Below are 26,910 nucleotides of genomic sequence, written 5' to 3'. Positions count from 1 at the left end.
CCACGTCTGAATTTTTTCTTAAATTTACAAAACTTTAAAAAAGGAAGGGAAATGATTTATAGAGGAAAAATTCAATAATATAACTCCTGGTACCTTCTCCACCATAAACACAATAATAGCTCATCCAATTTTCACTTTATTGCCTGAGCCCTGTACTTCTGATTTTTTTTTTTGAGAACAAAAAATCTAGGTTAGCCTGAAATATGAAGTGACCCAAATTCTCCTTATTCTGAGACAGATAATTCTAAAAAGTCACAACTCAGAGGAAAAGCTTTCACTAAAGACTTAAATGGCCGACTTTGTTTTCCTCCACAGTTTCAGATTTCCGCACAGGGGAAACAGCTTCACAACAGCCCCTCAGAAAGTCATGTTTCAATAATCAGCACCTTCTATTACTTTAACTTCTGGGGAACAAAGGACCAATCTATTCAATCTTTCCTCACAAAAATCTTCCTTCATTTAATTAATTTAATGAACATTCTACTCACTGTTTCCAAGGCAAGCATACAGTGGCATCCAAAAGTTTGGGCACCCCTGGTCAAAATCTCTGTTACTGTGAATAGCTAAGTGAGTAAGAGATGAACTGATTTCCAAAAGGCATAAAGTTAAAGATGACACAAGTTCTATTCAAAAGGAACATCTAAACAAGCCTGATGCATTTTGGAAACAAGTCCTGTGGACTGATGAAGTTAAAATAGAACTTTTTGGCCGCAATGGGCAAAGGTATGTTTGGAGAAAAAAGGGTGCAGAATTTCATGGAAAGAACACCTCTCCAACTGTTAAGCACTGGGGTGGATTGATCATGCTTTGGGCTTGTGTTGCAGCCAGTGGCACGGGGAACATTTCATTGGTAGAGGGAAGAATGAATTCAATTTAATACCAGCAAATTCTGGAAGTAAACATCACACCATCTGTAAATAAGCCAAAGATGAAAAGAGGATGGCTTCTACAACAGGATAATGATCCTAAGCACACCTCAAAATCCACAACGGACTACCTCAAGAGGCGCAAGCTGAAGGTTTTGCCATGGCCCCCACAGTCCCCCGACCTAAACATCATCGAGAATCTGTGGATAGACCTCAAAAGAGCAAGATGGCCCAAGAATTTCACAGAACTAAAAGCCTTTTGCAAGGAAGAATGGGTGAAAATCCCCCAAACAAAAATTTAAAGGCTCTTATCTTGCTACAAAAAGCGTTTACAAGCTGTGATACTTGACAAAGGGGGTGTTACTAAGTACTGCAATGCAGGGTGCCCAAACTTTTGCTTCGGGCCCTTTTACTCTTTTGTTATTTCGAAACTGTAAAAGATGAAAATAAAAAAGTTTTCTTGCTTAAAATATTAAAGAAATATGTCATCTTTAACTTTATGCCTTTTGGAAATCAGTTCATCTTTTACTCCCTTAGCTATTCACGGTAACAGAAATTTTGACCGGGGTGCCCAAACTTTTGCATGCCACTGTATCTACACAATTCCCCAGGTATAGGCTTAAAGACCCCAGCACTTGTAACAAGACCCTCATACACTGCAGTTCATCCCTCTTGCAATAAAGCTCTCTTCACTCGTTTTATCTGCAGGCTAATCTTGTGACTACTACACAAGGATATCCATAACTCTCCCAACAGCAGCATTCATTAGTCCTAAACCACTGAAATATTCTATATTTAATCTGCAAAATAATGCAGATTTTAAGAAGGATTGTCTATTACCATGGAAATTTTAATCATCAAATAGACTGAATAAAGCATACTTGAGGATAAATTCATGCAATTTATTCAAGGCATTTTCCAAGAACACACTACAGAATCAATCATTGAACATAGGATTATTTTACATAAAATACTTAGCTATGGAATTAGACTGAAATCAAGGCTTGAAATTGCAACAAATAATAGTCTCAGAACTGGGAATACTTTAGGAATAAAGATGACATAAAAAATTAATAAAAGGAAGGCATATTGAAGGTACGCCAGCAGAAAATATAAAGAAATTTTATGAGCTTCTAAAAGTATGCAAGTGGAAGACAGTAGCAAAACATTGGTTCTGCAATAGCTGAAATGGAAATCAATACTGGATGTTGATTTGAGTGTCTGTTAACAAGACAAAAACATTCGGAGATTTTAAGAATTAGATATCCTGTAGCTGACAATCTCTTGCTCTACTTCCAAAGCATCTCCAAATGGAAGTATTCTAGCAAGATTAAAAGATGCCAGGGATATTAAAATATCATTTTGGGAAGCTTTTCTGTGTGATAATACAACGAAATGCTTTCATTAAAAATAACAACAAAACTTGAAGATATGTAGCAATTAAAAATAACATTTGTGAAAGAATTTAATCATTGATGAGACCATATCTATTAAGTCTGTATATTCCTTACCTCCATTCTGAGTAATATAACGAACCCATGGTAAAGCCTGGTAGCCACTTTTCTCGATGATCTTTAAGTAGCGAACCTGAGCAGAAGAAAATAGACTTTGGTAAAATAGCCGAACGCATTAAAATATTTATCTTAAGTTTTTTTTGCAATACGGTTTGTAGCTTTAGGACAAAGTCAACATACAGGCTTGTGTTGTCTTAGCTATCTGAAACCAGCATCATTTCACAGGACTGAACGCCGTGGAAAACAGTTTCAAGGCACTTCCCTGTTGCAGCACAAGGTTCAGAAACTAGCTGGAAAGAAAACCATGTGTGGTGAACACAAATCTACTACTACACAAAAGATAAAATTTTACCATTACTTACATGAACATTACCAACGTAACACAAAATTTTGAAGTGCTCTGATTCAGTTTTGACATCCTCACGGCTCTTATCAGTCCTCGTCCAAGTACTGTTGCATAACTTGGAAAGCTGCTGGCTCAGAGCTCCAGTGACACAGGTTCCAGCCTGACCTCTTTCTATTCACGTGCAATTTCTACATTCTCCCTGTGATGGTGTGGATTTTTCCAGGTGTTTTGATTTCCTCTCACATCTCAAATGTGTACTCTGATAAGACTAGTTAACAAGCCTTAGTGTGCATATGTGACTCATTGATCACTAAACAGAGCAACAGCTTTTGGGAAGAATGAGTTAAATCAATAGTTTTAATAAAGAAGTGGGTGGGGACAAACATAATGGATGGTACTGTGAGACAAGGTCACATTGACATGGAGGGAAGGGACAAGTATCATTCACGAAGGAGTTTAAAAAGATCACTGTAAGCAGATGAAGACTCAAGGTCTGCAGCAAGGTTGGATAGTGATGGTTAAGGAAAGAGGTAATCTGGAACACAGGCTCACTATTTTTTTGAAAAAGAGGAACCTTTTCTTCCCCAACGATGCTTGTGGTTCCTATTCTGTTCCATTTCTATGCCTCTTTTCCCCTTCTGGTTAATCTTATGGTTCTGGTTAATCAGATATAATCACTATATCTGATTAATCCATCACCTCTTTTCTAGATTACCCATTAAACTCTTGCACACTATCCTTCTCTCACCATTTCCGTTTACCTTCATACTTCTTCCCTGGAACAAGTGTCAAGTTTAGTGATCACAACTTCTTAAACTTTACGATACCAATATATAAGAACAAATATGGATCTTGCAGGAGAGTATTAAATTGGAACAGGGCAAATTACAAGGTCATTAGGCAGGAACAAGGGAAAATAATTAGGAACAGCTGTTTTTGGAAAGTCCACTTCTGCTTGGGTGGAGTGTGTTTAAAAATCAACTGCGCTACCTTCCACACTATCCAGAACACCGCCAATCTTCATTATCATCTGCAGGCTAACAACCCATCCAACTGCAGGAATTGAAAGTAAATTGATCCTTCATTGGAAAGGACTGTTTGGGTCTCTGGTGGTAGGAATGAAAGGAAATTTCATAATTCAGCATCTGCAGTTTTTTTGATTTTGAATTTAACATTCAGATCTATCTCGTACTGCACATGAAATTAATAGATAGGAACTGAGCGAACTTGCCCGAAACGCTGTAGGAGATGGACACCAAAGGAGCTTCCAACGTAACAATGATAATGACATGAAATACTGCACCAGAGAGATGATTCCATTGTTTGCATAGCTCTGTGATTACAATACAGATTAGTCAACTGAGCTGGCCTGTCAGTATTACAAAGGCAAATTCCTGTAGATGCAAGAAATCTAAGTCAAAACCAACAATGTTATAAAGATTCAGTCAGGAAATATGCGTGGAGACAGAGCAAGAGATTTATCATTTTTTCTCCAAATCCTTGCTAAGAACCCATTTCTCTATCAGCCACAACAACTCGAATCCATATCCCCCCTTTTCTTTATGTGGCAAAGTTGTTTCCCATGATGGGGGTGTCTAGTATGAGAGGGCATGACTTAAGGATTGAAGGGCGTCCATTCAGAATAGAGATGCGGGGGAGTGGGACTAAATGGTTGAATGGATCAGCTCATGATAAAATGGCGGAGCAGACTCGATGGGCCGAATGGCAGACTTCTGCTCCTTTGTCTTATGGTCTTATAAATATTTCTGCCATTGATTTATCAGTTCTTTTTTCAATGTGATAGTCTGAATATGATTTAATGATCAAATCACCTGCTACGGGGAATTACAGAGTCACAGTCAGACATCACAGAAACAGAACATTTGGTCCAACTGCTCCAAGCTGCCCAAGATTCCCATCTAAGCTAGTTTCATTTGCCCGTGTTTTGCTCATATCCCTTTAAACCTTTCCAAGTACCTTTTAAATTAATTAATGTGTCTGTCTCAACCACTTCCTCTGGCATCTCATTCCACATAATATCCATCCTCTGAATGAAAAAGTTGCCCTTCAGATCCTTATTAAATTTCTCTCATCTCACCTTAAACCTATGCCTTCTACATCTTAATTCCCTGATCCTGGGAAAAAGACCATGCATTCAACCCATCTATGCCCTTCGTGATTTTATACACCTCCATAAGATTACACTTTATTCTTCTATGAATAAAATCCCAACCTATTTAACCCCTCTCCATAACCCCCTCCCTTGAGTCCCAGCAACATCCTCACATATGTCTTTTTCACCTTTTCCCGCTTAATGGCATCTTTCCTATAACAGGGTGACCAAAACTGAACATCGTATTCCAAATACAGCCTCACCAACATCTTGTACAACTGCATACAACATCCCATCTTCTGTACTCAATTCCTTTACTGACGAAGGCCAAACGCCTTCTTCACCACCCTGTCTACCTGTGATGCCACTTTCAGGGAACCATGTACTCCGAGGTTCCTTTGTTCTACAACACTCACCAGAGCCCCTACCATTCACTTTGAAAGTCCTACCCTCAGTTGCCTTCACAAACTACAACACCTTGCACTTATGTGAATAATAATCCATTTGCCATTTCTTAGCCCATTTAACACAGCTGATCATAATCTCTCTGTAAATCCTAATAACCACCTTCAATGTCGATGACACCACCAATATTAATGTGATCTACAAGTTTATTAATCATGCCTTGTATATTCTCATTCAAATCATTGACATAAATGACAAATTACAATAGGCCCCGGGGCCCACCAGTTACAGGCATACAGTCTATACAGTCTGAAAAACAACCTTTCACAACACCCTCAGATTTCTACCATTAAGCCATCATGTATCTAATTTGGCAGTTGCTCTCAATTCAGTTATCACTCAATCTAACTTTCCAAAGCAGCCTACCACACAGAACTTCATCAAAGGTCTATAGACATGGTGCATACAGACCATGCTGACTATCCCTAATCAACCCCTGCATATCCAAATGTTTGTACATCATATACCTCAGAGTCCCCTCTAGCAATATCTACCACAGATGTTAGACTTACTGGTCAATAGTTCTAGTACTATACCAATACTAAACTTTTCACTTTTACTTGCATTCTCATCTTTACAATCGTTTATCTTGTATATAAATTATTCCTTACATGTATCATACATACATCTTCACATTAAATGTCTTCTACTTCCTTAAAACGCCTTATTATTTTGTACTTCATTACTCTTTCATAAAATGCACTATTATGCACATGCTTTTGAATTCAATAGTCTGATAATAATAAAAATATTCCAAGTAAAGTTTTCGATCCATCTCCTATTAATGCATTTTATTGAGATCTTTACTGTCAAGGTGAGTGAACCATTTCCTTATGCTGTCAAAATTCAGAGTCAATTTATTATCAAAGTACATATATGTCACTATGCACAACTCTAAGATTCATTTTCTTGCAGACATACTCAATAAATCAATAGAATAATAACCATAACAGAATCAATGAAAGACTGCACTAACTTGGGTGTTCAGTGTACAGAAGACAACAAACTATGCAAATACAAAAAAAAAGGGGAAATAATAATAAATAAATATGCAATAAATTTTGAGAGTATGAGTTTTATTTATTAGTATTTCTTTCAAGGCAACTGAACTATTTCCTTTTGCTATTGAACACTTTGCACATTTACCTACACTGCTCAGTCAGCTGTATGGTAAGAATTTCTCCTTCAATGAATAAAACAAATTCAGTTATGCATCAGGAAGAATCAAAGCCAAAATGGAAACTTGTTACTTAAAAATAGAAGGGTCTAATTGTAAAAGATTGGCTAAGAATAAATTTCTCTGGGTTTATGAGTAGGCTTCTGTGTGCAGCTGGCTGATTTGATCTGCAATAGAAATCTCAGTCCCAGATTGTGTTGGTGAACCAATAGGTGGTTTCTTGAAATCTCAGAGGTGGTGGTTCTGGTAAGTTGCTCAACCAATCGTACCACAGAATTTCAGGGCAAAGGTCACTTCAGTCTCCACAGTCCTTTTTTTAAGATTAACCACATTTATTTTTGTAAACATAGTGAGTGCAAATATATAGGTTTAATTTTAGCATAGATCAGAGAAGCCTTTGATACCCACTTCAACTAAATTGGTGCCTCAGCAAATTTAAACTTCGGATTTGTAAAGAGAACTTTGTTTTAGTTACTAAAGATGTTGCAAAATAGAATTGTTAAAAAATTAAATCGTACTGTAATTGACTATGAAAAGAACGTGCAATTCCATAGAAGTCTTCAGCTTTTCGGAGTTTTGATTTCAGCTAAATCCAACCATTGGGTAATTGTTCTGTTGTTAATACAACCACTTAATAATGCTCTAGGTATCCTGGTGGCATGAGATAGTCATAGTCATACTTTATTGATCCCAGGGGGAAATTGGTTTTCGTTACAGTTGCACCATAAATAATAAATAGTAATAGAACCATAAATAGTTAAATAGTAATATGTAAATTATGCCAGTAAATTATGAAATAAGTCCAGGACCAGCCTATTGGCACAGGGTGTCTGACCCTCCAAGGGAGGAGTTGTAAAGTTTGATGGCCACAGGCAGGAATGACTTCCTATGTCGCTCTGTGCTGCATCTCGGTGGAATGAGTCTCTGGCTGAATGTACTCCTGTGCCCACCCAGTACATTATGTAGTGGATGGGAGACATTGACCAAGATGGCATGCAACTTGGACAGCATCCTCTTTTCAGACACCACTGTCAAGAGAGTCCAGTTCCATCCCCACAACATCACTGGCCTTACGAATAAGTTTGTTGATTCTGTTGGTGTCTGCTACCCTCAGCCTGCTGCCCCAGCACACAACAGCAAACATGATAGCACTGGCCACCACAGACTCGTAGAACATCCTCAGCATCGTCCGGCAGATGTTAAAGGACCTCAGTCGCCTCAGGAAGTAGAGACTGCTCTGACCCTTCTTGTTCCAGCCTCAGTGTTCTTTGACCAGTCCAGTTTATTGTCAATTCGTATCCCCAGGTATTTGTAATCCTCCACCATGTCCACACTGACCCCCTGGATGGAAACAGGGGTCATCAGTACCTTAGCTCTCCTCAGGTCTACCACCAGCTCCTTAGTCTTTTTCACATTAAGCTGCAGATAATTCTGCTCACACCATGTGACAAAGTTTCCTACAGTAGCCCTCAACCTCATCTCCCTTGCTGATGCATCCAACTATGGCAGAGTCATCCGAAAACTTCTGAAGATGACAAAACTCTGTGCAGTAGTTGAAGTCCGAGGTGTAAATGGTGAAGAGAAAGGAAGACAAGACAGTCCCCTGTGGAGCCCCAGTGCTGCTGATCACTACAGTGTTGCAAGCACACGTACTGTGGTGTGCCAGTCAGGTAATGAAGAATCCATGACACCAGGGGAGCATTCACCTGCATCGCTGTCAGCTTCTCCCCCAGCAGAGCAGGGCGGATGGTATTGAACGCACTGGAGAAGTCAAAAAACATAACCCTCACAGTGCTCACTGGCTTGTCTAGGTGCGCGTAGACATGGTTCAGCAGGTAGACGATGGCATCCTCAACTCCTAGTCGGGGCTGGTAGGCGAACTGGAGGGGATCTAAGTGTGGCCTGACCATAGGCCGGAGCAGCTCCAGAACAAGATGCCCACACAGTGTAAAATGCCCAAAAGCAAGACTGAAATTGAGCATTCCATGGCCACCTAAACTTCCAAAGGAAGTTTCAACTGTGAAAGTCCAAGCTCAAATCTATTTGGACTTCAAATTCAGGGCTGTGAAATTTTCTACACAAACTACTAGATGAAAGCAATGCAGCCTTATTAAAACATCTTACCTTACTCACTTAGTTCAGACAATAATGTTGCTTTCTTAAGCAGGGCTGAATGATTGCACTCGTGAGTCCTGCCATAGAATGAAGCCCTCATACTACTGAGAAGTGAGAAGAGTTTATCTAGGTTGGCACTTTGGTGTCGGCCTGGGGGAGTATCACATTAGTAAAGGAGCTGACTTTGTGTGGGACCTTAAATCAATGTACTGCCAATCCTCAAATGACCAAAGGGATATCTGTCCATTCATATTATGCTCCACAAGCCTACTTCCCCATTCAATTAGATTGTTGTTAATTAGCTAGTTAGTTCAACTTAACCTCAAATAATTTGCAAGATTTCAGATCTTCCTTAATCCTCAAAGTTTGACTAACAGGATACACCACATTCCACTGAAAATCCTGATTGTATTATGAGAGATACTGATTTTTATTTGTGAACCATTTGAACAAATGGAAATGGCAATGGTTGAACTCGCCTCTGGAACCACCAACTGCAGGACTAGGGCAGCATTTCTTGGGCCACAGAATTTCTTAATCATGATATGATGAGTTTTGAAGTTCTTTGATCCTGCTACTATATAATCTAACTAAATAACCCCTTACTAATCAAGTCCGTTGGTGTAGTATTTGTGGTCTGCAGTATAAATAAATGGAACTATAGCTATAGTTCTTCTAATACGTGCCAAGTAATGGTACCTTGTTAACACAACATTTTCCTCAAAACAACCAGCATGTGCAGCCCTCTATTGAAGCTTGCAATCAACTTCTCTGGCACATCCGCAACAATCCCAACATATTTTTTAAAAAAAATTAAACAGTGATGCTTAACTGCAAAAATCATGTTTGACTTTGGAACTAACTTCAAAGAAAGGAATTTAGAAATAGTCATTAAACAATCATCAATTTTAACACAGATTATAGCTTCAAGTTTGAATTGCTTGGTAAACAAGTTAATGTTCCAAAAGGCACCACTAGGGTACAAATAGATCTTTCCTTTTAATCCATTCCTTTCCATTTATTTTACTCTTCCTGCTGATGTTATCGATATACCAAGCAATAGATTCACGAGGAGTACAGGTTTCCCTTTTTACCAACTTAAAAAGTTTGTGGCAGGACCTGAACATGCTTCGCTGCAAACTCTACAACAGAATCAAGGATCAGGCAAGATTAAGGAGCCACAGACAATGAGTACAGTGACTGGGCAATTACCTTTAGTGCAACACCCCTGTACAGTGGATAACTTCTAGCCTAACATTGCTATGAAAAATGAACTTTGGTCATTTCAGGATTAAAACATATATACTTGAAAAACATTTTTATAACAATCTGGTCATATGAGCATACAGAGCCATGGGAAGAGGAGGAAATAGTGCAGTGAGACAATGGATATAGAGAAATAGTACAACAGTAGCACCACAGCAAAATGCGTGAATCACCCCTGTGATAATGAACTTCAGTGCCATGTCAGACAAAAATTTAATGGAGACATCAGAGTAGGTACAAGTCAGAACCTGAGCACTGCATCAACATAGTTATGTTAGAGAAAGAACCGAGTCAATTCTATGACCAAAAACCTCTAGTAATCTTCAGAAAAGATTACTGAAATCAATCACCCCTATAAACATTAAAACATCAGAAATATAATGAATATTCAAATGAAACATCCCTTTGTGATACAATCTGTGCAATATAAAAATAACCCTTTAAATAACTAGGGAGCTAATCAATAAGCAGATTAGGGGGAAAAAAGCCTTGATTATCCTTCTCTAGTCGGTAAACATTATGTTCAAATATTCTGGTACAGTACAAGAGCAAATGCAAACAATCTAGCTGTTTCTAACTAGTTCACTTCTAACCCCCACCCCAACTCCTACAGGAAGTTATTGAAGGCATAATAATTTATGGATAGTGTGGATTACAGTACTGACAAAGGAATCCAAAGATCTGTGCAAAATGTGAATACTCTTTCCAGATTACAGAAAGAAAATATAGCAAGTTTATTTTCAACATAAATTATAATGAATCACATATGCAAAATTAGGGATTAATTTGATATGCAAATATTATTGACTTACACTAGCATTTATAAATGAATGCTTTCTTCCTTACCTCTACTACTTCCTCATGCTCTGGCTAACACTGAACATGCCAGTTATTTATAGGCACACTTTGTGAACTTCCATCACTTAACTACTAGAGCTTAGACAAACATGTACATGTCTATATTCTATTAGGTAACCTCTACAATACTGCACACTGTACATCAAGACTATGTTAAGGTCTCAGCTGAGGTCAAGGTCAGGAATAAATGTTTAAGGTCCTGCAGAAAATCTAATAGTCATTTTAAAGGACCATACTCAATATTTAATATTATTTACAATCACTTATTCATAGAGCCATTTATATAATTTTTTCCCTTTTTCTTTCATAAAATCCAAATGCTCAATATTAAATGCATTGAAGTATTTCCATTTCTAATTCCTGTTGCTACATTGGTAATGGAAACTTCCCAAAGGCAATGAAGGATGGTCATTAAATGTTGGCCTGCTTTACTAACAATGTGAAAACCACACCTGTGAAATGAACAAGAATTAAAACCTGTCAGCACATGCATTTGTTTTATTTATTTAGAGATATAGCACAGTAACAGCCCCACACAGCCACAGGGAGAATGTACAAGCTCCTTACAGACAGTGGCGGAATTGAACCCAGGTCACAGGTGCTATTATAACAGTGTTTTGCTAACAGTTACACTAGTGTGCCGTCCCAATGTTATTAAACATTTCTGGCAATATCCCCACTGCCAAAAAGCTGAAATTGCAGTTTACATATGCAAATTTCATAATCATTTTAAAGATGATAAGTACACAAAATTTCCTCCCAAGGAGAAGGCCATTCAGCCCATTGTGTCCACATTGGTAACGTGACTGACTTCAATGTACAGTTCAAAACAACTATGAAGATTCAAGCTTGGCCAAGGCTTCTATACATTGAGATAAAATGTGTGCAGAAAAATCTGCTGATGGGTAAAATGACCAGAGATGCAGCGAGGTTAGTTTTTAAAGAAAGGGATTAAATGTGATATGAAACTATCAAGAGCTTTAATTACCCTAAAAGCCACAAAAATGAAGGTTGACAACTATCAGAATGAAGAAACAATCTATAGATGTTAAAACAATTGGTGAGAGGAACAAAAATGTTTCAATGGAAGCTTCAAGTATATTGAAAACAGTATTAGAATAAGGATTACATGGGCTCTGAGGAACAACATGTGGTATAGCATAAACTCTCAGTCATCATAGGGATGTTGTTAAATTAATAAAAGAAACCTGGTAAATTTGAAGCAATCTAAAAGCGCGGAAAATAATAGTTCTAAGATGTCAAAGCTCAAGGGCTTCAATCATAGGGTTTGAATAAGTGAGAACATTACTGAGCCCTAACTGCAATCTTTCAAAATCTTTCAAGCTGGGATTACCCCTACAGAAAGGAAAACTTTGCATATCATTCAGCTATGTACAGAGTAAGAACTCAGGAAATTATAGCCTATACATCTATCATCAGGAGTCACCAGAGTATATAATTATGGACAGAGTAACTGAACACCTTCAAAATAACTGAGTAACTGAGAATTTGAAAAGAGTAAGTTATTCCTGATGAGCCATATTTTAAGCCCTTCAGTGTTATTCAGATTAACTACCAGAAACATTTGATAAAATTCCTCATAAGGGACCCTTTTTTAAAACTAAAGATGAAATCATAGAAGGCAAACTATTGACTTGGCCAAATATTGGCTAAGTTGTGTGAGGCATAATAATCACCATAGAGTCATAAGTAAGGATAATGACTAAGTACTCAATTACTTGGGTGTGATTTGTGGTATCTGCAAGAATCAATGTTGAGACTGAGAACACAGTCTAAGTCATTTAGAAATAAGCGATAGAAGGCCATATATGTTTGCCAGTGACAAAAATGGAGGCATGGCAGGCAAGCAGTGTAGGTGACCCCTACACCAGGTAAGAAACCATGGCTTCAACCTATCAAATTTTATTTTTTCCCTACCCATTTATCTCCCACATCTCCTGTTTAAGACTAACTTGTTTTCTCTCCCATTTGACTTAAAATTATAACTTTTTCTTTCTACAGATGCTGCTTGAGTATTTCTAGCACTTTGTTTTTAACGCTCTATCAGACAGTTCTGTTGTCAAATTAGTGATCCAAATCAAGACTTCCTCCTTTCTCCTCAGATGTCAGCTAACCTGCTAAGTACTTATAGATCTTGTGCTTTTATTTCATACTTAGTTTTTCATCTTTGATCACTCAAAATGATGGGTGCACTACCTGGGATTCAGAATATTAACAGGTGAAATGATTGTTGTTTTCAGGGGAAAGAGCTGGGAGAAATATTTGCACTGGTGACACCATCCAAGAATTAGTCTTTAAAGTCAGTGCAGTAAGTGACCAAAGTCAAAAGAACTCTTCCACCAGCAACAATCAATGTCAATTGAATTGTTAAATTGTAATCTATATCCATTAAATCAAGTTAAATTGGGATATTTGGAGTCACAGATCAGCTATGATCCCACATAATAGTCAAATGGGTACAAGAGGCTATAAAAGGTGGCTATGATAGAAGGTCTAAACCTTTCATATCCTTTATTTTAACCCATGTGAATTCTATTGAAAACCTTGATAATCACTTTACAACGGACTGCGATTTTTAAGTCTAATAGGACAGTGCCGCACTTAACTTCCACTTGTCCTGTATATTTTGATGTTATGTTGAGATCAAGTCCTGTTTTCAATGTACTTTTATTTTGGTTATTCCTGCTACACCTGGTTCTTTGTTGAAGATCATGACCTCTAATTCCCTATTTAGTTAAAAGGTGCGTGCATTGCTGTACTGGTTGTTTAATTTTTCCATCAACTTTTTGTCTATTTTGTCTATTTTTGCAAATATTTCTGCTTTGTAACCATTTCTTCTCTATATATAACTGTTAACTAACACATTAGTCTGATTTTAACTCTTGATACTTCCATCATTCTATACCCTTTGAATTGGTAAGAATTGTTGAAAACGTAAGCAGTTATATTCACATAATTAGGTGTTGAATATAGATTTAGCCATATTTACATATCAACAATCTAGTCACATAACAGTTAAATGTATCTACAAACTAAGTCTACAGAAGAACTTAGACAGATTAGGAGAATGGGCAAAGAAGTGGCAGATGGAATATTGAGTAAGTAGGAAAGTGTATGGGCATGCAGCTTGGTGGAAGGAATAAAATTTCTAAACAGGGAGAAATCAGAGGAGAATTCAGAAATCAGAGGGGCCTAGGGACTTGGGAACTGGCATGCAGGATTCCCTAGAGGCTAACTTGCAGGTTGACTCAGTGGTAACGAAGGTAAATGCAGTGTTAGCATTAATTTTGAGGGGAGCAAGAATATAATGCTAAAGCTTTATAAGGCATGGTCAGACCACACTAAGTATTGTGAGCAGTTTTGGACTCCTTGTTTAAGGAAGGATATGCTCGCGTTGGAGACGGACCAAAACAGGTTCACAAGAATAATCCCAGGAATGAATGTATGAGGAATGTTTGACAGCTCTGGGCCTGTACTCATTGGAATTTAGGTGGGGGAGGGGGGAATGTCACTAAAATCTGTTGAATATTGAAAGGCCCAGATAGAATGGATGTGGAGAGGGTGTTTCCTACAGTGGGGGGGTTCCAGGACCAGAGGGCATAGCCTCAGAGTAGAAGGGAGTTCCTTCAGAAGGGACAAGGAGGAACACCTTCAGCCAGAGGATAGTGAATCTGTGAAATTCATTGCCACGGACGGCTGTGGAGGCCAAGTCGTCGTGTATATTTAAAGAAGAGGTTGACAGGTACTTGATTAGTAAGGGCATAAAATGTCATGGGACAAGGTAGGAGAATGGGGCTGAGAGGGTTTTTAAAAATCAGACATGGTGGAGCAGATTCAATGGGCTGAATTTTCTCCGGATGCTCCAGCTTTTCCCCCTGATCCCAGAGAACATGCCAGCTAATAAATTAACTGGCTACTGTGAATTTACCCTGCTGTAGGAGTATGCAAGGAGAATCAGGGTGGAGCTGTTAGGCACACAAGAGCGAAAGACTGGTGGGGAATGAATTATGGGGAACTAAGCAAGGAAAAGGGATTACTCTGAGAGTTGGTATAAATTGGGTGGGCCGAAGGCGGAGCAGTGATGATGGCGCTAAATGGCAACTCCTTTGCTTGCTTCTTCGGAAACAGCTCTATTTCCATCTTTAATATCTTTATTTTTAACTTTCAGGGTTCTTTTGAAGACCCTAACCTGGAATTACACGTTGATTACGATTCTTTGCAGGAATGGGACACACTCTCGGGGTTTCAGGACTGGCCGTTGTTCGGCATGCCAAGGGCTCAGTATTAGGCTCTGCTTTGGAAGTCTAGGGTCTCAGGCCTCTGGAAACAGGCAGATCAAGGGTCGGTGTCGTCGGAGGAGTCGGAATATCTGCGGCTGTGTGCTCAGACGCTCATGATCTCTGGGCACAGAGCTCAAAAAAAACGTGGTGGACTTTTAACATCATATACATTGTATACATTTCTCTGACATTAAATGTACCTTTGAAACCTTTGAATAGTCTCCTTCAAAATTGCAAAGAAATGTGATCGTGGGAATGCTGATTGATACAGTGCATTTCCTAACAGATTAGTTATGCACAGATGAAATCCAAGTTAGGGAAATCCAATGGCTCTCTTCAGTACACCACATTCAGAAGTCCAAAAGTACTGCAGTGCTCCTTGGGATTATACCTTTTTGTGTTAATACAGCAGTTAGGTGAAGCTTTGGCACTTGGTCCAAATTAAATTGGTGTGTAGGACAGTACCCGAAGGGACTCATAACCTTTAAAACATCATTTCCAGCATCTGTTGTGTTATTCACAGAATTCCTGCTCTGTTGCCCCTCCAGAGCCCATTGTGTATATTTTGTTGCCATAGTAATCTTCCTTTAAATGGTGTTTCCCCTCTATCACTGTAGCCAGGAGAAGGTTAAACTAACATCTGTCTTGGAGGCCATGCTGCATGAAACTACCCTTCCCATGGGATGGAGGCAGAAAATCATCTTTTACACCAAAGAAAATCTACACATTAATGGAGACAGAACATCAGAATCCAAACATGTCTTGACAAGTTTTAATCCTCTTAAATAAAAATCACATTTTCCTATTTTTGCATTTGGAGTTCAGGGCAAGAGCTGTATCATTTACAGTAAGGCAAGGATTGTTTAAACAGAACACTTGACAGATAAGAATCTGGATGTATATTCCAAGGAAGGCATCTGAAGGGATAGAAGTTAGGTTAAATTTGTATTGCTTAGCTCTGCTTGTTATTCTACAGTTACTCAGTTAGAATTGGACAACAAAGGCTGGAAATCATGTTTGTACTTTTAGGTGCTCCAAGGTATAGTCTTCATAAGTTTCAGTGTGTTTGCCACATTCTGGTAACACCCACATTAAATAATGCTGTCATGTTTGGTGTGTAACAATGCCATTTCCCTGGTTCACAACATGAAAGTGAATTGATATGCAGTTACTAGAACTTTCCAGATTAGGGAACCTTGGAGTCAGCCTTTAAGAATACAAGTAATCAATTTATAAACAGGCATGACAGAAATCAGGGGGCATGGTCCAGAATGATTCTGAGAGTGACTATGGCCTTGCCTGAGAAACATTGGATGGATAAGGTGTCCAATGTCAATTCTTTCTACACAATCTACGTCCTGCTATCTTTCACTTTCATGCCTTTCAGAAAGAGGAGTGCTTGATGTTGGAAATACCCAATGGAAGCTTTGATTCCAGAAATGCGGTTGAAACTACAAGGGCTAAACGTTAAGTTTAGCTTTCAAAACCTAAGATTCAACATCACCCTTTGTAACTGGATCCTTGTCTTGCTTCCTGATCAACAGACTGCAATAAGGATAGGCAGCAACAACAGCACATCTATTCTTGATGGCACTCCGTAAGGATGCATCCTCAGACCCCTACTCTAAACCCTATACATTTGTGACTCTGCTCTAACTCCATCTAACACTATGGGGATTATATGTTAAATAACCAAGAGTTGGAGCACAGAAAGGAGACAAGAGTGACATGGTATCACGACAGCAATCTTTCCTTCAATTTCTGCAAAAACAAACAAGATGATCGTTGGCTTCAGGAAGGGAAGGGGTGGGGCCAGTCTACATACTCTGATTTACAGCAACAGTACTGGGGTCGAGAGGATTGAGGGCTTCAAATTCCTAGAGGTGAATATCACCAATAGCTGTTCAGGTCCAACCACATTGATGCCACAGCTAAGAAGACTCGGCAATGTCTCTACTTCCTAAGGCGGCAAAAGAAATTTGCTATGTTCCCTTTGATCCTCGCCACTATTTATTCATGTACCAGAAATCATCTGATTTCGATGCATCACAGCTTGGTATGACAACTGCAAGAAACTGCAGAGTTGTGGACACAGCTCAGCTCATAACAGAAACCATGCACTCAGTCAAGCAGCAGCATAATCAATGACACACCCACCTCAGACATTATCCCTTCTTCCCACCCCCCACACTAAGGCAGAAGATACAAAAGTCTGAAAGCATGTACTACCAGGTTCAAAACAGCTTCCATCCTACTGTTATGAGACAATTGAATGGTTCCCTAGTATGATACAATGGACCCTTCACCTTCCATTCTATTTTATTATGACCTTGCACCTTACTGTATACCTGAACTGTACTTCATCTGTATGGCAACTCTTTATTCTGCACTGTTATTGTTTTACCTCAATGCACTGGTGTAATGAATTAATCAATATAGTTGTTATTACAGACAAGTTTTTCACTGCACTTTGGTAGATGTGACAATAATAAACAAATTTACAGTTTTGCCAAGCATACGCTGTCTGTAATCCAAGCAAAGAGGCTGCAAAGTGCTATGGAGCAACCTAGCAGAGAATGCAGTTTGAGTGGTAGAACAGCCAGCTTCTACTGTTAGAAAACAAGTGCCTTTTCTTTCCCCCACCCTAATCACTGAAGTTCAAAAAATCACACTAGGCTAAAAATGGGTCATGCATGGCTGTCTTTGGCATTGACAAGAGCTTTACACCAGAACCACTTTCTATCACTAATGGGTTCTGAGCTGTTGAGTTTCTCAATGCACTAACAGTGTTGGAAATGCTCATTCCTCCCCTCTGACTTAATCCTAATTTAAATTGCACAGCACTGCTTGCTTCTTTAAACTTTCAAGCATAGCAGTCCCAATGCTTCCACCTTTCCCATGATTCTCATTGTGTCCTTGAAAAGTTTTGAGGTGTTTTACCTACTTGCTGCTGCTGATCTGGTTCGCTTGCCTGGATTACCTACTTTTTGTTGTTAAACACAGATGGCAGTAAAATTGCCTTGTACACAGACAGCACCACCCTCTAGTGGCCAACACTAACAGCAAGCTTTTTATTTGGAGCCACACACACAAAACACTGGAGGAACTCAGCAGATCAGGTAGCATCTATGGAAATGAATAAACAGTTGAGGTTACAGGCCAAGACACTTCTTCAGGACTCAGCCCAAAACTTCGATTGTTTATTCATTTGCATAGATGCTGCGATACATGCTGTCTTCCTCCACCATTTTGTGTGTGTTGCTCTGGATTCCCAGCATCCACAGAATCTTGTGTTTAAGCTTTTTATTTGAGAGTTAAAATCAGAGTACAACTTGCTGACTAAAAGACACGTAAAGAGAAATGTGAGCCATTTTGCCAGAACAAATTGGTAGGAGAGAGAATGAAACTGGATCATGATAACACCACCAAAACAAAGCAGCATGCCAGATTTCAGGAGTACTGAGATGTATTTGGATATTGATAACTAATTCAAAGTGGGCATCTCTTGAGGAGACTTTGCAGTGGAATAGTAAAAATACATGAGACTCTACTACTTAGCAATGTGATTATTAAATCTCCATTATGTAACGTGACTCTGCATATTATATTATTTAGCATCATACAACATGGAAACAAGCTCACCAAGTCTGGACCATCAAGCACTCAATTATATTAATCTTGTTTTGCTTTCCCACATTCCCATCATCTCTACTCAGATTCTACCACTACCTACACACTAGGGGCAAATTACAACAGCCAATTAACCCTCCAATTGCCTCTTAGGGATGTTGGAGGAAACTGGAGCACCCAGAGGAAAGTCACACAGTTCCAAGCAAATGTGCGCCCACACTGGAGGTCAAGTTTGAACCCAGGTCACTACAAGTCAGTGAGCAATTCTATCAGCTGCACCACTACGTTGCTGTATGTATGTTTCTGATGACCACCACTTGTACTCCAAGGAAAAGGCAATGTTGTGGTAAAAGTAGAGCATGTTGAAATTTTTTAAACTTCTGTTTGAAAGTACTGAAAGCGAAACAACATTGAATCACGAACTGAGAAATTAAGCTTCTGCATTCAGCAAAGCTGTCGCAATCTTTAATTTATACCCCCAGTGTTGAAAAAGTGCCCATATTATCACCGACTACAGAATATTAAATTGTCAGTGCAAGTTAATAGCTCTCTTGCTTTTGCTTGTCTCCATTTCCATCACATTTGTTCTACCAACAACTTCCACACTTTTCTTTTCTATCAGTACTGTTACACTCACAAATTGCGGCACACTCAACTACATTTGTTCCACTTCCTGCTCTTCCACTCTCAACTCACATAGCTACAAATACTTCAACACATACCCCCATCTTGTTCTCTCCTATTTAAACATGAACTCGTTACTCACTAGCCTCCTGTCTTCTTCATCATCATCATCATCATCACTGGCGTGTGTTTTCACACACACAAACACACACCTCATCTTACCTGAATTATTTTGAGCACTTTGCATTTCAGAAATAAGAGGACATTTCTTACCACCAAATTTGCAACAAAACTTCTTGAAAGGCTTAGCTCCTTTTTCAAAAGATGTACCTAGTGCTAAATCTATTCAATTGGAATTAGTAGTTTCTATTACCTCCTTCTACTACTTTGAAAACCTTGATCAATTCAATATTTAACCTAAATTGCAAGAAATACAGTCCCTGTTTTTTTATAATTTCATTATTTAAACTAGGTATTATTCTGGTAACCAAGCACCACAATTCCTCAAAGACTAACGAATATGCTGGGGCCCTGAACTGCTTCCAATACTCATTGTGCGGTCTAACCAGTTTATTGTAAAACTTCTATCCCCCTAGTTACATTGGATGCTATTCCCTATGACAAGCTTGATGAAGAGCTTCCTATCCCATCAGCAAAAGTTACTTATGTAAGATTATTTTCTATATCTGCTCATAAGAGTTAAGATTTATGTATATCAAGTCACCATTTCTCTAATCCTTGGCTTTTCAATATTTATATAACACTACATCTTAGATGTACATCTTAAGATTTTTTTGCTTTTGGCTGGTGGCTTACAGTCAAATAGCAAGTGGCCATCATAGTCGTTTTTCTTCTGATCACAAGAAACCTTTCGACATTGTTAATCTGGTACGCTGCAAGTTCTATTTTCATTTATTGGAACAGCAGGGGCAGATGGTGGAGGAGCTCCCTGGCCTCATTCTTAGTGAAACTAGGCCAGAAGCCACAGTGGTGCTTGTTTCTAGCTGCCAGAGTGAGGAGACGAAGCTGTTGTGCTTCACCAGAGGCAGTGTAGAGTGATGTCCAGTAAGCAAGTTGCCGCTGCCCTCCCAGGGTTTCACTTGGCAGAAGACAAGCTCTGTCATGGTCAAATGCAGATTTTTTGGCGACACGCAATGGACTCGGGCCTCAAGTGGGGTCACTCACTTTTCAGCTGCCGGGGGAGAGGCATCAGAGTCATAGCACTCTACCGGTGGTGGTGCAGCGCAGTTGTGGTTGACTGAAGATTTCAATTCGACTGAGGGATATGGACTATGCACATATATATTTGTCTGGTTGTATTTTTACTAATATTCTATATGTGCCTGTATACTTGAGGACTGGGCCTCTAAACTGCGTAATCGCCTAGTGGGCAGCAGGGCTGGTCAAGAAATGATCCTGGTGGACGGCGAGGTCTGGACTACATACGTGCATACTTTGCATTGTTACATTTTTACTAATATTCTAAATGTGCTTGTGTATGTGAGGATTAGGCCTTGCCGCGGTCGAGGGGGTGGGGGAGGGGAGCGTTGGGACTCTTTTATTCCGTGAATGTGTTCTTGTGTGTGATTGTTGGTAATGTGTTTAGCACCTTGACCCCGAGGCAACAATGTCTCGTTTGGCTGTAGTCATGAGTATTTATGTACGGTTGAATGACAATTATAATTGAATTGAATGTCTAAAATGAATAATAACATTGAGCACTATCTTACTCAATTTTTAAACTTTTTGAGACAAGATTTTCAACAGAGGTACCTCCAGGATGTCTTCCTTTTTCCTTAGCCATGGCTTCACCTCTACAGAGCCTTCAACCTCACTCAGCCTATTTATTATCTGCTATCACTCTTCTACAGACAGTGTCATTACAGGGTTCCCCTGGTCATCACCACCCACTTACCAGTTTTCACATTCAACAGAACATCCTTCCCAATTTGATATGCCTTCAACAAAATTCTACCACCAGACACACCCTGTCATATTTCAAGGACCTTTGCAACTTTGCATTCAAAATGTTCTCAGCTACTTCCCAAAATCCTAGGAATGGATACCAATGACTCTAGGGATTTGTCATTTTTTTTAGTTCCCTCTCATGCCATTGTTTTGAAGAGAGTGAATCCCTGATTTAGTATTCATTTTTTTGAGATATTTAGAATGTTACCTCATTCTTCCACTGTAAACAGTGATCTATATTAATCATTTAACATGTGTGTCCATTTTTTGAAATTTCAGTAGCACATGTATCCAAAACAAAGACTTGGACATCATTCACAAAGTCAAGAGAATTATCACTGAACTCAATAGAATCCCTCAAAGTGGACCAATAATTTTTAACAATACTTGCATTCAATCTGATTCCCTGTGGGAATCTACAGAATGGGTGGTGAAATAAATGATGGTTGCTAATCACCATGGGGAAAATTTAGAACTTGTGGCCTGGGAAAATAATACTCATCATCTCAAAGCAGGATTAGCACTGTTGCATCAAGATTTAATAAGGAAAAATAAATATGTCGAAGACTAAAATGATGACCCTTACAACTGGTCAGGAATTTTTTTCATTTTTAAATTTTTTTATTAGTTATTATTGAAAATCGACAACAAAAAATACATTAAAATAATCAAGTCAGTATATCAATATGTATAGGAATTATTATTTACTGTGTTAGTTTTCTTCTTTTCATCAGTAATATATTAGATGTAATTAATCCTGTTGCTATCAGAAAGCATAAGCATATACAAAATGTGGTAGAACTAGTCGACTATTACCTTAAAGATCCAGTGATCTGATTTGACCCCAGACTGCATGAAATCAGCAGATTCCCTCTATAATTGTCTGGGTGTTCCCTCACACTCAACAGTTGATAAGCTAATTGGCCACTGGTGTATAAATGAGAGGTAGAATCCGAGGGAGGTGATGGGAACACAACAAAAGGACACTAGTACAGATGGTGCTAATGATTTGGGTGGATGGAGTTCCCATGCTGTGACTCTCCTGCTATGATTCTATGACTATCAGCATAAATCTCCCACATAAAATTGTTCAGACAATACATTCCAAAATAGTGATTGATAAATACTTTTTATGAAGAGGCCTGTACCAAGATAGTTAGATGGGGTCAAATATCAATCAGCTATTATCTAACTGCTCTGATTAATTGAATGGACTCCTGTTCTTGTGGATTACACTAGGCAGTCTCGGAAGAAATGTTGTAATCTACTAGCTGTACAAGATAGCCAAGGGTCTTTGCTAACAAGCAACGTGAAAGCAGGCCTTGTAATTCTAACTTGGGTAACTACACATTGGGACCAAATACTGGCCTTACTCAAAAATGACAGCCAGTACAGCTTTAAGATAATCTTATTACCTTCCAACATCAAACTACACCCACTGGTTTGTGCATAATTAGAGAGAAGAGATTTACTGGGGCCGTGCCAAATCCTCAACGTTGAACTATCACCTTTATGTTGCACTGGGTGATATGGAGCACAGATGAGAAATCAAGGTCAATAAATTATGTCAATATTTCAGTTAGGGCCACTTGGATATATATCAAAGACAGCACTACTACAGTGATTGGAGAAATGGTAGAAAAACGTACTTACAAACTCTAATTAGGATCTGAGGGGAAGGACACACAGTGACATCTAGAATTCATTACGTATGACATTATGTACCCACCTGTATTCCTGAAGTGGTAAAATAAGGAATTTCAAACTTCACGCTGATCGGGGGCTTCCCCTCCTTATCTTCAGCTTCCACACTAGGAAGCCCAAAATGTGCTCTCATCAGATACTCCTTCCCACCCTATAGCAAAGAGGGAACTCATTAGCCAAGTCATTATTTATTTACAGAATGAGCTTTTACTGCATTTATCATCCATTCACAATTGCCCATTGGTAGTGATTGGGAGCTGCTACCCTGAATTACTACAGTTCAATGGTACCATTGGAAAGGGGGGTTCAGCGTGAAACCCAGTGGTGATGAAATAATGGTATCTATTCCAAATCAAGATGGCGTGTGACTTAGAAAGGAACTTACAAGGTGTGCTAGTGTATGCGTAAAATGATTGGTATCCCATCAACCCCACTAAACATTTATTCCTTCCGTCACTGATGCATAGCCATGGCAAAACCTGCAGAGCACTCTGTAGTTCATACTCAGAGTGCATTGGTGGAGGCAGGAATATATTTTTCAAAATGTGTAGCAGGTTCAAATCCGTGAACTGTTTTGGGCTATTGAAGCATATGCATCCAGGCAAATGGGATTTCAGGCCTTGTACACAGCAGAAAGACTGCAGCACGAGGCCAGTCCCTTTGTGCAAGATATCCATCTTCAAGTCTGCTCTTAGAACCATCATACTTTTGTGACTAATTTGCATTGAATCTTGCATCCCACCATTCCCCACCCACCCACATCACTATCGGGCTTTGTTTTCTTTTTCTCTATTCATTTTCAGCAATTGAGTGTTGTTGACAATTGGAGCCCACACTGTCCATCTCTGACTGTCCTCAAGAACGTGGTAGGGTGAGTTCTCTTTTTAGACCACCACAGCCCTGGGGAAGATGCTCTCACAGGGCTATTGGGGAGGGTGCTCCAGGACTTGGATCTGGTGTTGATGAAGGAATGGCAATCTCAGAATAGATCAAAACAGTGGGCAACTTGGTTGGGAACCTGCAAGTAGCACCATTCCTTTTCATTTGCTGCTCTTGTCCTTCTTCGTAGAAAGAGATCATGAGTTTGAAAGTAGCCAGGGTGAGCGATGACAGTGCATTTTGCAGAAGATACACACCATTGACACTGTGCACCGGTGGTAGTGGGAAGAATGTTTAGCCTGGTGGATGGGCACCGGTGGTAGTGGGAAGAATATTTAGCCTGGTGGATGGGCACCGGTGGTAGTGGGAAGAATGTTTAGCCTGGTGGATGGGCACCGGTGGTAGTGGGAAGAATGTTTAGCCTGGTGGATGGGCACCAGTGGTAGTGGGAAGAATGTTTAGCCTGGTGGATGGGCACCGGTGGTAGTGGGAAGAATGTTTAGCCTGGTGGATGGGATGTATTCTGTCTTGAGGATTATTGGAGCTGCAGTCATTCTGACAAATCAGGAGTATTCCAGCACATTGTTAATTTGTGCCTTGGATGGAAAAGCCTGGGGAGCCAGATTTGCTACTCACAACAATATACCCAATCTCTCATCTGAACCTTCTGCATGGTATATATGTGACTTTCCAGTTAAGTTTGTATGTTGACCCCCCCCCCACCCCCAAGGATATTGATTGTGGGAAATTAGGCGACAACAGTACCACCAGAATGGCAAGGGTGGATTGCCTGACTTATTGTTGTTAGAGATGGTTCTTACTTGCTATCTTATCAGCCCATGTTTAAAATCTTGTCTAGGTCTTTATACATGCAAGTAAGGGCTGCTTTATTTGCTAAGGGCTATGAGTAAAACTGAACATTGCACAGTCATCAGCAAACATCCCAGGGTGAGCTTACAAACGAAAGAAAGTCTTTGATGAAGTCACTAAACATGGCTTTAGAACAATTGTGACACACAAGAATCAATGTTTGTAGAACTTGTTAATATATTCAGAGAAAGCATGAACAAAGGTCTTACTGGAAATGACTTGATCGACCACACAATTTCACTGCTTTCTGGCACCCACTTCACATTTCCCACGGTGGTCTTAAACTTGGGCGAATCTGCATCATTAGGGACTGGAATGTGAATCTCAACATTATTGGCTGTTGATCTACGTTTGAATTGACTCTTGGCCTGAGGAAAGAGATTAAATGCATTAGGTATTGTCGAGTTAATGCCACAACAATGGTACTATTGGTTAACAGTCAGGTTAATGACTTTTTAACATTTGCAGGCAGTTATTTTCAACAGCAAGCATTCTGACTTTTGACACTTAGTAAAAATTTATTCATTTATGGGATGTGGGTATCGCCAGCTAAGCCAGCAGTTATTGCTCGTCCTTAGTTTCCTTGAGAAGGTGGTGATGAGCTGCCTTCTTGAACCGCAGCAGTCCCTGAGGTGTAGGTACACCCACAGTGCTGTTAGGGAGGAAATTCCAAGATTTTGACCCAGTGACAATGAAGGATCAGTGATATGTTTCCAAGTCAGGATGGTGCGTGACTTGGAGGGGGATTTCCAAGGCATCTGCTGTTCTTGTCCTTCTAAATGGTAGTGTTCGTGGGTCTGGAATGTGCTGCATGGTGTGTTGTTGCAGTGCATCTTGTAGATAGTGTACATTGCTGCAACTGTTTCATAGATGGTGGAGGGACTGGATGCTTGTGGAAGGTGTACCAGTCAAGTGGGCTACCTTGTACTGGATGGTGCCAAGTTTCCTGAGTGTTGATGGAGCTGCACTCATCTAGGCAAGAGGCGAGTATTCCATTACACTCCTAACCTGAGCTTCGTAGATGGCGGGCAGGCTTTGGGGAGCCAGGATGTGAATTGCACGCCACAGGATTCCTAGCCTCGACCTGCTCTGGTAGCCATAAAGCCGGTGTTTATATGGCTAGACCAGTTCAGTTTCCCATCAGTGGTAACTCTCAAGATGTCGATAGTAGGAGATTTAGTAGGTGATGCCACTGAATGTTAAGGGATGATGGCTAGAGCCTCTCTTGCTGGAGATGGTTATTGCCTGGCATGTGAATGTTACTTGTCACTTGTCAGCCCAAGCCTGGATATTGTCCAGATCCTGCTGCATTTGGGTATGAACTACTTCATTATCTGAGGAGTCACGAATGGTGCAGAACTATTTTGGCCAGAGATAATGTGGAATGATAGATGTTAAATAAAATTTATAGTTTGTATGTATTCATTTCTGTATATTACTAACACCCAATTTAAAATGTGGCATAAAGTTTAGCATAATTTATATCAAAATGCTGTAAAACTAGATTATTCATGTATTGTAAATATATTAAACAAAAACAGAAAATGCTGAACAAACTCAGACATTTTCCAGCATCTGTAGTGCTGTTGATTTTCATTTTCAGCTCAACATGTCAAAAACTACATGGAGGCCTATAAAAATCCTATACAGTTTCAAGCTTTGTCCTTTATGCCAAAAAGCTGATATTGAAGTACATAATTCCAAAACATGGAAGGAAGATTTCAGTGTTGTACAACTCAAGTTGGCACGACAGTGAAAGAGAGTAGCACAATGGGTTTCTATTAGGCAACATAAACCTGAAAGTGGCTGACAGCCTAGTGATATGAAACATACAGATTTCAGCGTCTATAAGGAAGCAGCAAGTCAGCCCATCATGCATGCGATGGCTCTTCGAAATTGCACAGAAATTAATGCTTTCTCTAGAGCCTTTTTTTTTTAAAAAAAATCTTTGTACATATCCACTTCCATTTTAAGTTGCTGCGGACTCTGCTTCCATTATTTTCTTCTGGGAATGCTTTCAGCAAATGAACCTGGTGACTGCTAATGCTTTCACCCAAGGTGCACTTGCATCATTAGTCTTGATGCAACTTGGCTGAGCTTAATGAGTTAACTGCTGGCTTGGAAGTACATGCTTGCAGTACATGCTACACAATCCTATGTGAACTATTGATTGTCTGATACACTATGCCCTAAACCTCTGATGTTCATTGCTCA

At 39.4% G+C, this 26,910-nt stretch overlaps 1 protein-coding gene across 1 annotated transcript in view; it reads right to left on the bottom strand.

The window, feature by feature from the left end:
- LOC140188355 (AP-1 complex subunit mu-1) overlaps positions 1-26,910 on the bottom strand; it is a 131,080-nt gene that overhangs the window by 40,888 nt on the left and 63,282 nt on the right. The window contains exons 9-11 of the mRNA XM_072244542.1: positions 24,906-25,064; positions 22,973-23,098; positions 2,378-2,453 (exon numbers count right to left, since the gene is read on the bottom strand). Of these exons, the coding sequence (XP_072100643.1) occupies positions 2,378-2,453; positions 22,973-23,098; positions 24,906-25,064 (361 nt within the window). The remainder of the gene's footprint in view (positions 1-2,377; positions 2,454-22,972; positions 23,099-24,905; positions 25,065-26,910) is intronic.

The sequence above is a fragment of the Mobula birostris genome, chromosome 26 (assembly GCF_030028105.1).
Source record: "Mobula birostris isolate sMobBir1 chromosome 26, sMobBir1.hap1, whole genome shotgun sequence".
NCBI classification, from domain to species: domain Eukaryota; kingdom Metazoa; phylum Chordata; class Chondrichthyes; order Myliobatiformes; family Myliobatidae; genus Mobula; species Mobula birostris.
This window is presented reverse-complemented; position numbering and strand designations above follow the sequence as displayed.